A 13,121-nucleotide genomic window follows, 5' to 3' on the forward strand; every position below is an offset into this window, starting at 1 on the left:
CGCCTTGCACAGTGGAAACGGAGGAATTCAAGTTGGATTATACATCAGGCCAATCAACCATAGGCCAATCAACCATTTCTAACAATTTGAGGAACAAAGGAGCGAGTTTTGGGGATGGCCGAGGCTAGCGTAAAACTCGCCTGCTCCACCACAATTGAAAGAAGAACTAGAAGTTTGTGGCCAGTATGGCTTCTGTCATTCAGCCATTCAACCGTACTTCCATCGTTTTGCAAAGCCAAAATTCAGGCAAGACGCTTGGGGTATCGATGATTTCCAGTTCTCGGATGGATGGATGACTAGGTTCATGAAACGTCACAACCTAAAGACATATAGCATCCATGGCGAATCTGGTGCTATTGGCGTCGATGAGCGCGCCGTCCAACAAGCTGTCGATGTTGTAAAAGCTAAGGTTGCCAATTTTCCACCGGAACGCATCTACAACATTGATGAGACTGGATTGTTTTATAAGCAAGTACACGTCGCACAATTTCTGATGCTCCAGTTGGTGGTCTGAAGGTAGACAAAAGTCCAGTGACCGTTGTCCTTGCATGTAATGGTGATGGTACCCATAACCTCGGACCATACTTCATTGGCCGTCATCCTGGAGGAAGAGACTCTGGTGCAAAAAAAGTATGCTTAACGTTGAAACAAAAACCAATGTTTACATATCGAGTGCTTATATTCTGCATCTTTATTATCTTATGTAGTTGCTGACATTTACAAGTATTATTATATACAAAGGCATAGATGACAAAGGACATCTGGTGCTACGTAAATTAGATTCAGCTGTCTTCGCTGCTCATAAAAGCAAAAAGGCACTGCTTTTGCTCGATTATGCACCGTCGCATGTCAACCTTGATATTGAGTTGAGTAACATCGAGCTTTGTTTGTTACCACCAAACACAACTGCCCATTACCAGCCTTTGGATGCAGGCATTATCGCATCATTCAAAAAGAACTATAAGTAAGAACACAAATTTTCAGATACTGATATCAGTATTTGCAATTTTAAATAAATGGGAAAAGTACTGATCAAATCAATATCATTAGGAGTTGCTTGTATCGCCAAGCTATGATCCGATACAGTACTGGCGAATTGAACGATCTTTATAAAGTATCGTTTAAGCAAGCTTTGGACTGGTCAATTATTGCCTGGGAGCAGGTTTAAGAAGTAACCATTGCAAACTGCTTCCGACGCACTGGACTTCTGACTTTGGAGACCTGTGGGAGGAAACTACCCAGCCTGGTGTTGATTGGGAAGTTGATACTGAATTGAATCAGCTTCTCGGTACACTCACGAGCCAAAATGATGATACCTCCACAATCGCGATTATTCCCGATGATGAGGACGAGGATATCCACGAGGTTCAAAGTTTAGAGCAACGTGTTGATGGCCTTTTAAAGCATCACAGCGAAAGACCAGGTAAAACTTTATTACATGATATGTGTAAGAAAAAATGTATTTTGTATATCAATACAAGAATATGTTTAGTAGATGAGAATGATGAGCTTGAAGAAGCACCCTCTGCCGTGCCGGTCCTTTCTACAAAGAGCGAAAACGCCATTTTCAGCAATTTGCTGACAATCTTTGTATTACAGAAAAGCTAGATATGGATATTTTGTACCTCGTTAAAAAGAGAATTAGACAGTTGGAGTCTGAGGAAAAGCAAACACAGTTATTGACGCGGTCCCGTCTAACTGATTTCATAATTAGATTACTAACAGTCATTTCATTGGATAGTTGACATAGCTGGTGGTGGGTCACTAGCGTTTCGACTCGGTGATTGTAGAATTTCAGTCATCGTGTTGACTACTGTGCTGTTTTGCATTTTAGTATCGCTGGCTGACTGGGCTGCTTTTCATACGTTGTAGTGGGTTTTGAGGCTTTCCGGTGTTTGTAAAATATATTTTCACCATTTGTATTGTTGCTTTGATTCCATAACTGGCTATAACGCATCCAATCGGACGGTTTTGGCTCAGCACCATTCAACGATTGCATAAATCTCTGAAACAATGTGAACTCCTCGGGTGTGCATAGGAGTTACAGCATACTTGTGCCGAGCTGTGAAGCAATAAAAGTATACAAGTCGTCCTTTTCTTTACTTGTAGACCCATCAGGGTACATCAGCTGCGTGCTATGTTTTTGAGGCAACAATGGATCTTTTCGGGCAGCTATATTACTAATTGCAACTGCTTCGTGGTCAACTTTTTCAATGTTTAATTTACTGGCAACGTCGCTTGGTAACTCGGCAATACCGAAAATTCTGTCCGACATGCGCATGTACAAAGCATCTTTAACAACAATCGCATCTGCTGCCCCGGCCTTATCAGCAATGTTGAGCTCTGATTGTATAAGTATTATTATGTTAGCAGGAGAAAATATGTAATAATGATAATCTTGTTTTCGAAAAAGAAAAGGCTGAAATGTTTGCATGTTTGCTGTACATAGGTTTGATGGAAGAATAATGAGTTAGATGAAATGTGTGTTTGGAAGGTTTATCAGTAAATGAAAAAAGCTGCTGTTGTCTGTGTAGTAATTTGTGTAGTAATAAAGAAGGAGAATTTCCGATAATTTTTCACTGATCGACTTGATCATTGTTTCGTTTACGAGATTTTGGGGTTGCTACCATGACTGGAGGGATATTGGAGGTGTTGGTGCCGGCATCTGTGAAGTTAACGATACCACGAAGAGCATCTTTGTTTGGCTTTTGATCAACACTTGCGACCATGTTGAGCAGATGATTCTATGTGTCACAGATAAAAATTGACTATCACTGGTACTGGTGTTCACCTGATATAGTTCCCGAATATCATGCAATAATTTATTACCTTCCATATGAACATAAACTTTAATGTTTCCTTGAATGATTGCAGTTGGGTTATACGCTTTGGTATCATCAATTCTGTGTGCTTCTTTGTAAGAAAGACACCATTGGTAAATGATAAGGTATACGCGTAGCCGCTGGTCCCTCTTGAATTTAAGATAATATTTTAAGTATCTATTATAAAGTGTATTAAATATAGATGAAACGTTTTTACTAACCTTTCCAATCCATGGCAATAATCGATTCGGAGTAGCCCATCCGCAGGAGTCTTGACAAGATTGTAGCATTGGTTCGAATGTTTTTTGCCTGTTGTTTGAGAACAATCGAATTGCAAGCTTTATCTTTTTTCCACTCGTTGCTACTAAGGTCATGTAATTTCCCATCAAAACATCCTGTGGCTATAAGATCGACTTTACTACCATATGGTGCTTCATTCGACGAGGAGACAAATCCAGCGATGGTTTGTAACACAATGATTTCATCTTTTGTTATTTGAGCCACGCATTCACCACTATGAAATTCATTAGGGTAATATGGAAGATAGGTCCCATATTTTTAATTTATCCATCTCATGCAATTTTTTTTATTAATCCATACTTTTTAAATATGTTTTCTATTTCTAATAATATTGTCTTTACATATATACTTTTATTACAGTTATTAATATTATTTATTTTAATAAAAAGTTTTATATATTTATATGAATTATTACATAATTCATCATTTTTATAATTATTTGAGACATCATTTTTATAATTATTTTGGACATTATTTTTATTAAATTTTGGATCAACCTTTATATTTTCATCTGTATTAACAATATTATTAACATTAGTATTAATATTAGTAACAATGTTTTGTTCTTTTTCATTTTTATTTAAATTTATTTGTTCAAATATATTACAAGGAGAATTCATATTATCTTTAATATTAGATTCAGATGAATTATTATATATTTTCTCTTTTTTATTTTGATTATTATTAATTTCATTATAAATTACTTTTCTTTTTTTATATTATTTTTTTCTTTTTGTTTTTTTCTTCTTTTTATTTTATAGTTAATATAATAATCTTCTTTTCCTTTTATTATCTAAATTTTAAAAGATTTTGTTATTTCATCAAATTCTATATTAAACTTTTTTATATTATGAGTCTCTATTTGTTTCATTATAAACATTCGTTTTATATTCTTTAAAAATGAATCTTCATGAATTATATCTTCTAAATTATCTTTATTATTATTATCCATTATGATTATTTTTCATTTTAACAAAATTCAATTTTTATCCATTTCATATATCTTATAATTTCAAAATATGAGACTTATAATGGATGTACTCCATTCATCATAAGAAAAGGTCAACAACCTGTTTCCAAATCATATTTTGTTTCTCATATTATCTTTCCTATACTTACTCCCTCATTTTTATCTTGGTGTATCTGAACAAAATGTCAAGCAAAACAGCAAATCTTCTGAATACCGTGTTTTCTGATTCGTCAGTCTGTTCACTCCAGTCATCGAATTGTGAGATACTATATATAGATGTATGAATTTGAAAACGCTTTGTTTGTTATTTCATATCCTTTTACCACTCATGTTTAATACTTACACTTGCTGAAGGATACAAAGCATTCTATATAAATCCGAATTCTTGTGCCAGCAATACTTTGCTTGAAGCTTGTAGATGTTCTCAATGATGCTGTCTGGTTCGAAGATTGTTCTATATCCCAACAAATTATCCAGCGTTAGTAATTGCAGTGTGTTATGGTTTTTATCACTTTTTGTTTTTTACCTTTCTGATATTAATTGATCAAATACTCTTATGCATTCATCAGAGAAGCCGAATGTTTCAGACACAGAGAGTTCGATCAAGGATGTCATTTGCGAGGATGTCAAGATCGTTTTGGTAAATGCGATTGATTCTGGAGAGATAAGGCTTACAATACTTGACAAACACAACCTATTTTGAGTATAATGATAAGTTAGTTAGATTCATCCATATTTATTTACAGCAATGATTGAACAGTACTTTATGTTGATTTCCATTTGGTTCGTCCATCCATCTTCATTCAGCAAACTTTCTGCTGCTGACGCCAGCAACCGATCCTGAATTGAAACTCTTTGTTCCATCATTTTTCGAAGAAAAGTCCCTTGTGCATCGTTCATAAGCTCTCCATTTACCTGTCTAAAAAGAATACCACATATCGTGAGAACTTGTATACAAGTATAAATGTTATTCAAATAAGTGTTATTACTGTAAATATTAATTTTCTTACATAACAGATAAAAAATTTCATCAATTTCTGAACGTCGTCCAAATCATCATACACCGTATCTTCATCGACGTTGACTACTTGCTCTATGCCTACATCAATGTTGTCATTTTGTTCGTATTGGGTTCCGACGTCTGATCGTGTGCCATCAGCACTTCGTAGTCGTTCCGCAGCCGTTACAGCAGCTTGACCAAGAGTTCTCAAAGCATAAATGCGATACGTTTGGCAGTTTTCCCGCTGTACAAGAGCAAGAAAAAGAATGTTAGTAACTAGCAAGGAGACTATTATGTAACTGATAAACAAATAATACCAGTTCTTTCAATTCAATAAAGTTCTTATCCCAGGCTGCTGGATCGTATTTCGTTTTTCTAGTTTCATTAAAAAAAAGACATCAGTGTTTTTGAATGAAGTAATGTGTGTCGTTTAATTTAAATAATAAATACTTGAGTGCCAATTCGGGTTGCAGTTCTTGTAAAGCTTCATTAAATCGATTCATCCAGCAGGTAAAGTAACCTTGAGCACTTGAAATGCCTGTCTTCAGAGAGAAATCGGCAAGTTGAGCGCTGTATTTTGTTATAAACCCTTCCATTGTAGGTTTAGGTGAATTTAAAACGAATCGCGTAATTCTGTAGAAAAAATCAAAGATAAATAATCTTTTAAACCACATAATTAAACCCTCATCTTACCTTTGCACCCTAGAAACGTTGTCATGGTGAAAATAAAAGTTCGCAAAAGCAGAAACGAAGAAAGAGTAACCTAGCTACAGGTTTTGATTTTGTCTGCTTTATTGAAATAAAAATTTCATTCAATGGGCCGCTGTTTATCAGTTTTGCTACAACTTGCAAAATAAAAACTTTACTAGCCTTTTATTTCACTTAATAAATATAACTATATATTCAAGATTTGGGTTTAGCTATATGAGGGACTATCCAATTTCCATGAGTTACTTTTTTGACTGTCGTCGTGCTTTAGGGAGCAGGGGTGGGGGGGGTCAATAAGCACTTTCATGCAGGATTATAAGTTTCGTAGAAACAAAACAATACGTCATTTATGCTCGTCATAGCCTGGACCGTCGGGTCCCATCCACATAAACTGATTAATCTTCAAGCTGATAATTAGTTGTTTTGATCATGTTCCTCCCTCTGGAAATTATCGCTTTTGGCCTGTGTGGCAAAAGCAACCCCAAGCTGATTACTTTGACTCAAATTCCTTTGAACGCGTCAGTTATGTACTCGCATTTTTTAAACCACTAAGTTGGAGCAAAAATCGACGAGGTTACTGATATTGTACAGTCTTCTGATGACCTTGATGGTCAGCTATATCGATGTTCTTTTTTTAACAAAAAGGCACTAAGTGCAGCATTAAGACGTGATCGCAGATCATTCAATTCTGTACCGTTCAAGGGATTGGCGCGATAGCCAAATGATGCTATCATAACATCATTATAAAGAAGTTTTGACTTACCAAAAAAGCTAACATTCCAAAGTCTCGGAAGCAGGTGGGATGCCGTAGATACGAACATTAGTAAAAACATTATTCTATTGGCTTTCTACAATTCAAACTCTATCTTGTCCTGGAATGAAGCGACAAAGAGTCTACTACCCAATAGAAGGCTACTCTATCATAGCACATAATCAGCGATAGCTGATCATAGCTGTCGTCGGCGTCAAACCCCTTATATAAATAGCTCAAGGCTCTTCTTTTTTGCAGAACAAAAAATAGTATAACTTTGAGTGAGAATCGTTATCTCGATGTGAAAGCATCCTAATGCTAGTTTGTCAAGGCACTGAATAGACCAGACGTAGTCAAGTACATATACCGAGGTACTTTGCCTCTTAATATTTTGCTAAATACATATTAGTTACTATACGTGCCAATTATTACATTATTACGAGTCGGTTGGACAATATCAATGTAGATGATCTGCTGGATAACCTTATGGCGGGTATGATACAGTTATACATGCCACATGGATCAATGTTCGGATGCATCATAATATGATATAACTTGTTGATAAATCCTCGATAATGAGAATACATTACTGTACATAATAAGTATTTGTGCTGTTTATACGGCTATGTTTATACCTCTTTTCTAACCTAGATATAAGGATATGGTGTATTCCATGTATAACCACCAAAATTTTCCCCAAAATTGAAAGCTATCAGCACCCCCAAAAACAAGTTTACCACAAAAGCAACCAAGGGTACTCTCAAGCAACGTGAGTCAACGTCGACACACCCTAGAAATAGTAATAGCGCGTTGTTCGGGAGTCGAATAAAAGTGATACAATGAACACAGGATTTTTTTGTGTAATTTATATCATATCCTTGATAAGGAAATGAAGAGCAAAACTGCCGTGTCGACCCCTTGGTTGACACAGCACTCCCAAAAAGGATATCGTCTCGGATCTTTTGTTACACGTCCATGCAACTGAGAAAATATTACTTTGATATTTAATTATCTATCAAGCAATACCCGGGAGGGTCAAGTATACCATTTTACATAACATTAGATATACCAACTTGTTGTTTAGACGGAACCGATTCCATAGCTCTACATATCATGAAATGATAAGAACATTACCGATAAGAAAATATCTTCTATATATGCAGCGACTTTGAGTAATACTTCTTGTTTTGTTCCACTCAACTTTTATTCGCACTTTTTATATCCTTCATCCTACCTTGTCTATTATTATGGATTCCCAGCAAGAAATTGTCCACAGAAGAAAGATCATCAGCATCCTACTTCTTTTGATTGAAGGCTACGTCTTTTTTTTTCTTGCGAATAATGACGACGACGATATCAATCAACTCTCCATGATCAACACTGTTTTGCCAATGTACCGAACCATTTTTTCTCTTGATCATATCCTTTCAGCTGTATCATCGCCGCTACATTTCCGTGTTATGCAACGCGTCAATCGAGTTAAAAATACGACATACTGGGAAGTTACGCATCCAGCTCTTCCGGACACAGATGGACCAGGTGGATTCAAATCGCATTATCGTATGAAACCAGCCACTTTCAATGCCCTCGTAAATATGTTGTCGCAACATCGATTGTATCAATTTACGGCACAAAACGCCACACCTGTGTTCATCCAAGTCGGCCTGATAATCTGGAGATTTGCCAATGCTCATGTCAGTTACCGTATGGCCGAAACTTTGCTTGGTACATCGCATGGATCCTACAGAAATTTTACCAAGCGATTTTTGGAGGCAATGGCCGACTGTCAAGGTGGTATAATCCGATGGCCGACCGGAAATGAAGCTATCAAGGCAACTGTTGAAGGGTTCCAATATGGAGAGCTTGGACCAACATTTGAAGTCGGACCTACTCACCTCCCAAATGTACTCGGTGCTTTGGATGGGAAGCTCGTTCGAATCTTCAAACCAGGTGACAGTGGCGATCGCTTTGTCGACAGAAAAAACAACTACTCGTTGAACATGGTTGCCATTTGTGATTCAGAAAAGCGATTCACCTACATCCATGCAGGGCAGAGCGGTAAGGCATGACATGTTAATGTAATTATTTTAGTTGCTTTTTTGGCTAATATATACGACTTTTATACTATAGGCCGAAATCACGATTCAAGAGCCTTTCAAGCTACTGCTTTTTATGACGAACTTCTTGCTAACCCAGAATCCGTGTGCCCAAATGGAACATTTATACTTGGAGGTAAAGAACAAATTGTTTAGCATAGACCATCGTTGAAATCACGGTACATATTTCTGACATTCCATTTTTTGTTCATAGATTCGGCATACCCTTTGCTCCCGTGGTTGATAACACCATTTCCTGATGCTCAAGCACCCCGCCACAGTGACAACGCGCATTTCAATTATATTCATTCGAGAATGCGTAACGTTATTGAACGGGCATTTGGCCAATTGGTGTGCAGATGGCGTTTTCTACGTAACGAGCTGTATTTGCTGGATGTAGAATCAATGACGATGACGATTGTTGCTTGCTGTATTCTGCATAATTTATGCATTGATCACGACGATCTTCATGCCGAAAGCACATTTGTACCTAATCCGATAACCGATGATTTGCTTCTAGAGCCACTCGAAGTTTCTGACTCTATCAATGACAGAGGTCGTGGTGCGCGCCGTACCGCTACGCAACTGCGAAATGAAGGTGTGCGGAAACGTAATGAACTAGTACAGTACTTGTACGAGAATCGGCGTAGCGAACGTGAGAGCTTCCGTCAATATAATCGCCATTATAGACGCAGATAGAAAATAAATATGTCTTCATAACCAGTTATCTTTTGAGGCACTTGATTATATAAAAAAACCCGAAGGAAAAAAAACTTTATTGAATTTAAAATAAAAAATCAAACAAAAAAGATTCTACATCTTGTCAATAAGTTGCTTCATTAAATCTAAAAAGCTCTGTTGTGTGTGTTGCTGTTGCTGGTGGCGCCTTTCTTGAGCTTCAAGGATTTCTTTATGTTGCTGATCGAGTAGCTCGATCAGCTGTGACCTCGCTTCCTCGCTCTGCTGGTTGGCGGCATCGATCCGCTCAAGCACATCTTCATGCCGCAATTCTGCAGGAGTCAATCGTCTACGTCTTGCGGATGGCTGCAGCGTGCTGTCGGTTGCTGTTTGTGTATCGGCGCGACGACGAATGCCTCGGAAAGAATCGAACTGGATTTCAGGATTGAACCTCGGGTCATCCTTCAGCAACGCATGCATGTCATCGTATAAATACCAGTCGTCTATGTCACCGGACCCTCCAGTCTGCCGATGGCGTTCGGTAAAGCACGAATGGTAACGACTGCACATTCTTTCCCACTTGGTTTTGATGGCGCGCTTAGTTCGTACATTACCGAAAGTTTCGACAGTACTGTTATCATTCGTGAAGTCTGAAGCCGATGGATCTGTTGCTGCTGTTGCTGCTGTTGCTGCTGCTGCTGATGACGTTGCTTGATCGTCGCTCGAAATACTGCTCGGCTCGACGACAAGAGACGAAGGTGGTGGCTGGTGCTCGTCCAAAGACTGTTCGCTTTCTTGAGTGCCATCAGTAACAATTGGTGATGCTAGAGGTGTACACTCTTTCTTGAAATCTTCAATGATTGCATCCCATGTACGGCCGCGATGATTGTTGTCTCTTGGATGCGTAAGCTCATCATAATGCTTAGAGACTGCGGTTAGCAACGCCCTTTCTTCAGCCTCAATCCAATGTTCAGGGGAGCTTTGTGTCGGGACAGAAGATTGGGATGCGGTGGTGTCGTTGTTGCTTTCGTTGCTTTGCATGTTGCTGTTGGACTGGTTATTGGCTTGAACAACAGGAGTGCTGCTTCGATTGTCGCTACTATTACCATGACCACCACGACCGCCACGACTGCCACGACCGCTACGACTGCCACGACCACGACCGCCACGACTTCCAGAGCCACTGCCACGACCTGCACCACCAGGATTAACGATAACAATTGAGAGTTCACGAGGTGTTTGTTCTTGGGATGACATTTTGAAAAAAAAAAAGTTAATTACTCATCTTCCTGCTGAACGTACCTTACTTTTATATATACCCGAATCGCTTGCGGGCGAATTACACATACAGTTTTCACAAGCTGTTAGGATTGCAAACGCAAATTATAGTATCTTCACCTTCAAGATAGGATCTTCACCTATCTCCATCATGCAATAATAGACTATCTGCCGCTTTTTTTGCAACTGGTGTTTTAGTTTTCTATCAATATTCACAGTTACATCTATCATGCTGCCGGATACAACCGTAGCTGTCAGTTATACATCGGCAAAGAAATCAGAACCCTTTTTGAAGTATAATTGATGGTCATATCTAGGGGAAACTCGCATCGGTTATCACTTATCGTTGATATCCGCTATCATTACCCGTTTTAGCAACTGTGATCTCTCAAGCAAATGGGTCGACACACGCACATTTGGAATTAGCCATGGTTTCACAGCGGCATACAAATTTTTTTTTATTTCTTCCGAATTTCCATTCTAAGAATTGTGTGTCGACGTTGACTCACGTTGCTTGAGAGTACCCCAAATCAATTGTTTCTTAAGCATCTTTAGTCTATTTCTATTTGGCTAACTTCTTAAAAAAATGTTTTGGGAAGGAGAGGATAGTCGTCAAAGTCTGCTGGTTTAGGAAAATTTTGCAGGCGAAGGGGAAAATTGAAACGCACTCATGCATATTCGAGTAAATAATACTCACGTGAAATTTCCTAATTTGGTTAGTATCTAATGCCTTACACTGTTATTCGTAAGAGCTGAGATGTGGCCACACCCTATTCCTTCTACCAGATGCCACCACTTAGGAAGCGCCAGAAGAGCGCTAGAGAGAACGCAAAGAGAAAACAACACGATGAATATGGAAGATTCATAGCTTCGGAAAGTCCAGCGACTATTACATATGTCGATGCAGGATCTGAACTAAGTGACAATAACGACGACGATAATATCAACGATTGGGAACTCCTTGACCTGACGCACAATATATTACAACAGGCTGCAAAACTATCGCTGGCCTGGAAAGACGATGCAGATAAATCCATGCGTGTAGTATATAACAAAGACTCCCGTACGACCAACTGGCGAAGACGAACAGAAGCAAGAGCTGCTGCAGAAGGTTGCAAAAAGGTCGATGATTATTTCACGAAGGTGACGCAAACGCCGTGTATACATTCAGAGAACTCTTCTAAAGCTCTCCACAAAAACCACAGCGTCGCCAATATTGATGGTGAGGAGCAACTCTCACAGCTTTTAGCATCTTTAAAAGCACTTATAAAGCCGGTAGCAAACAAAGGAAGCACGCTCAATACTATGGGTGCTTTTCAAATGGCAAAAATACAAGCTGTATACCGGTACTATCACTATCGGTCACAGGGATTGAAAAGTATTGATAGTTCTCAAAGAGCTGCTGTCGATATCTGGACCACCCCATCAAAAGAGTACAGGGCAAAGGCCATCCGCTACTGGGCGCGCGAATTCCGTGATTCTGGGTCCATCTCAACACATCAACAAGGGAAGCATGTAAAAAGAGAATCACTCCTCAGTGACGAGTCCGTGGAAGAACGAATCCGTCTATTGATAGGCGGTCAAAAACTCGAACTGCGTAACCTCCCTGCTTTTGTTAAAGTTATCAATGAAAGTATCATCCCTGAGATACTTGGTGTTCCAGGCTCAGTATCACAGACGACATTATGGCGATATATGTCTGAGTGGGGTTATCGATACCGCAAAAACAGCAAGGATATATATTACGACGGGCACGAACGAGATGACGTGGTAGCATACCGATTAAAATGGGCTAAACGAATGGTGGAGTACAAGAAGCGGATGGACTCGTACGAAGGACAACGTGCAGAAATCATCATTGAGCCATCTTTAGCGCCTGATCAAAAGAAAATTGTTATGGTTACCCATGATGAGTCAACCTTCTATGCAAACGACGGTAAACAAAAGCTATGGCTGGCAGACGGCGAGAGTATCCTACGCAACAAAAGCCCTGGACAATCCATTATGATATCCGAGTTCCAATGCGCGTGTCATGGCACAATGCGATCTGGAATATGGACCTCGCGTACATACTTCTATGCAGGGGCTAACCGAGAACAGTATTGGACCAGCAAAGACATGGTTAAGCAGTTAGAAGAAGATGCGATCCCACTATTTGACCTTTTGCACCCTGGTTGTCAAGCATTATTTATATTCGATCAAAGTAGTAATCATAACGCTTACCCAAGTGATGCATTACTGGCGAGAACTATGTGCAAGGATCCAAAGCGGTGTGGAGTGGATAACGCAGAGCATGACTGCAGCATGCACGTGTATCGGGACAGCTACTTTATCGATGAAGCAACCAAAGAAAAGAAAACACAAAGGATGTACATGAATATCGAAGAAAACATTAAGAAACGCAAGCGAGGTGTCACGATAGTCACGGCCGACAAACAGCAAGTATGCCAATTCAAGGGGATAAAAATCATTTTGAATGAGCGTGGACTTTGGTTTGAGGAAGACCCGTATAGACCTG

The 13,121-nt window shown here is 39.0% G+C and overlaps 1 protein-coding gene across 1 annotated transcript; it reads right to left on the reverse strand.

Moving 5' to 3' along the window:
- Positions 1 to 2,041: 2,041 nt before the first annotated feature.
- Positions 2,042 to 5,595, reverse strand: BDB00DRAFT_872739 (uncharacterized protein; the record flags this gene model as incomplete). The annotated part of the gene is made up of 12 exons (XM_053126997.1): positions 2,042 to 2,343; positions 2,609 to 2,744; positions 2,830 to 2,971; positions 3,044 to 3,131; positions 3,245 to 3,336; positions 4,242 to 4,358; positions 4,436 to 4,546; positions 4,619 to 4,786; positions 4,856 to 5,007; positions 5,103 to 5,336; positions 5,410 to 5,467; positions 5,543 to 5,595. The coding sequence occupies 12 exons, from the start codon at positions 5,593 to 5,595 to the stop codon at positions 2,042 to 2,044; spliced, it is 1,653 nt and encodes a 550-aa protein (XP_052979286.1).
- Between the last annotated feature and the right edge of the window lie 7,526 nt (positions 5,596 to 13,121).

The sequence above is a fragment of the Zychaea mexicana genome (genome assembly GCF_025766255.1).
Source record: "Zychaea mexicana strain RSA 1403 chromosome Unknown BDB00scaffold_40, whole genome shotgun sequence".
NCBI lineage: Eukaryota > Fungi > Mucoromycota > Mucoromycetes > Mucorales > Lichtheimiaceae > Zychaea > Zychaea mexicana.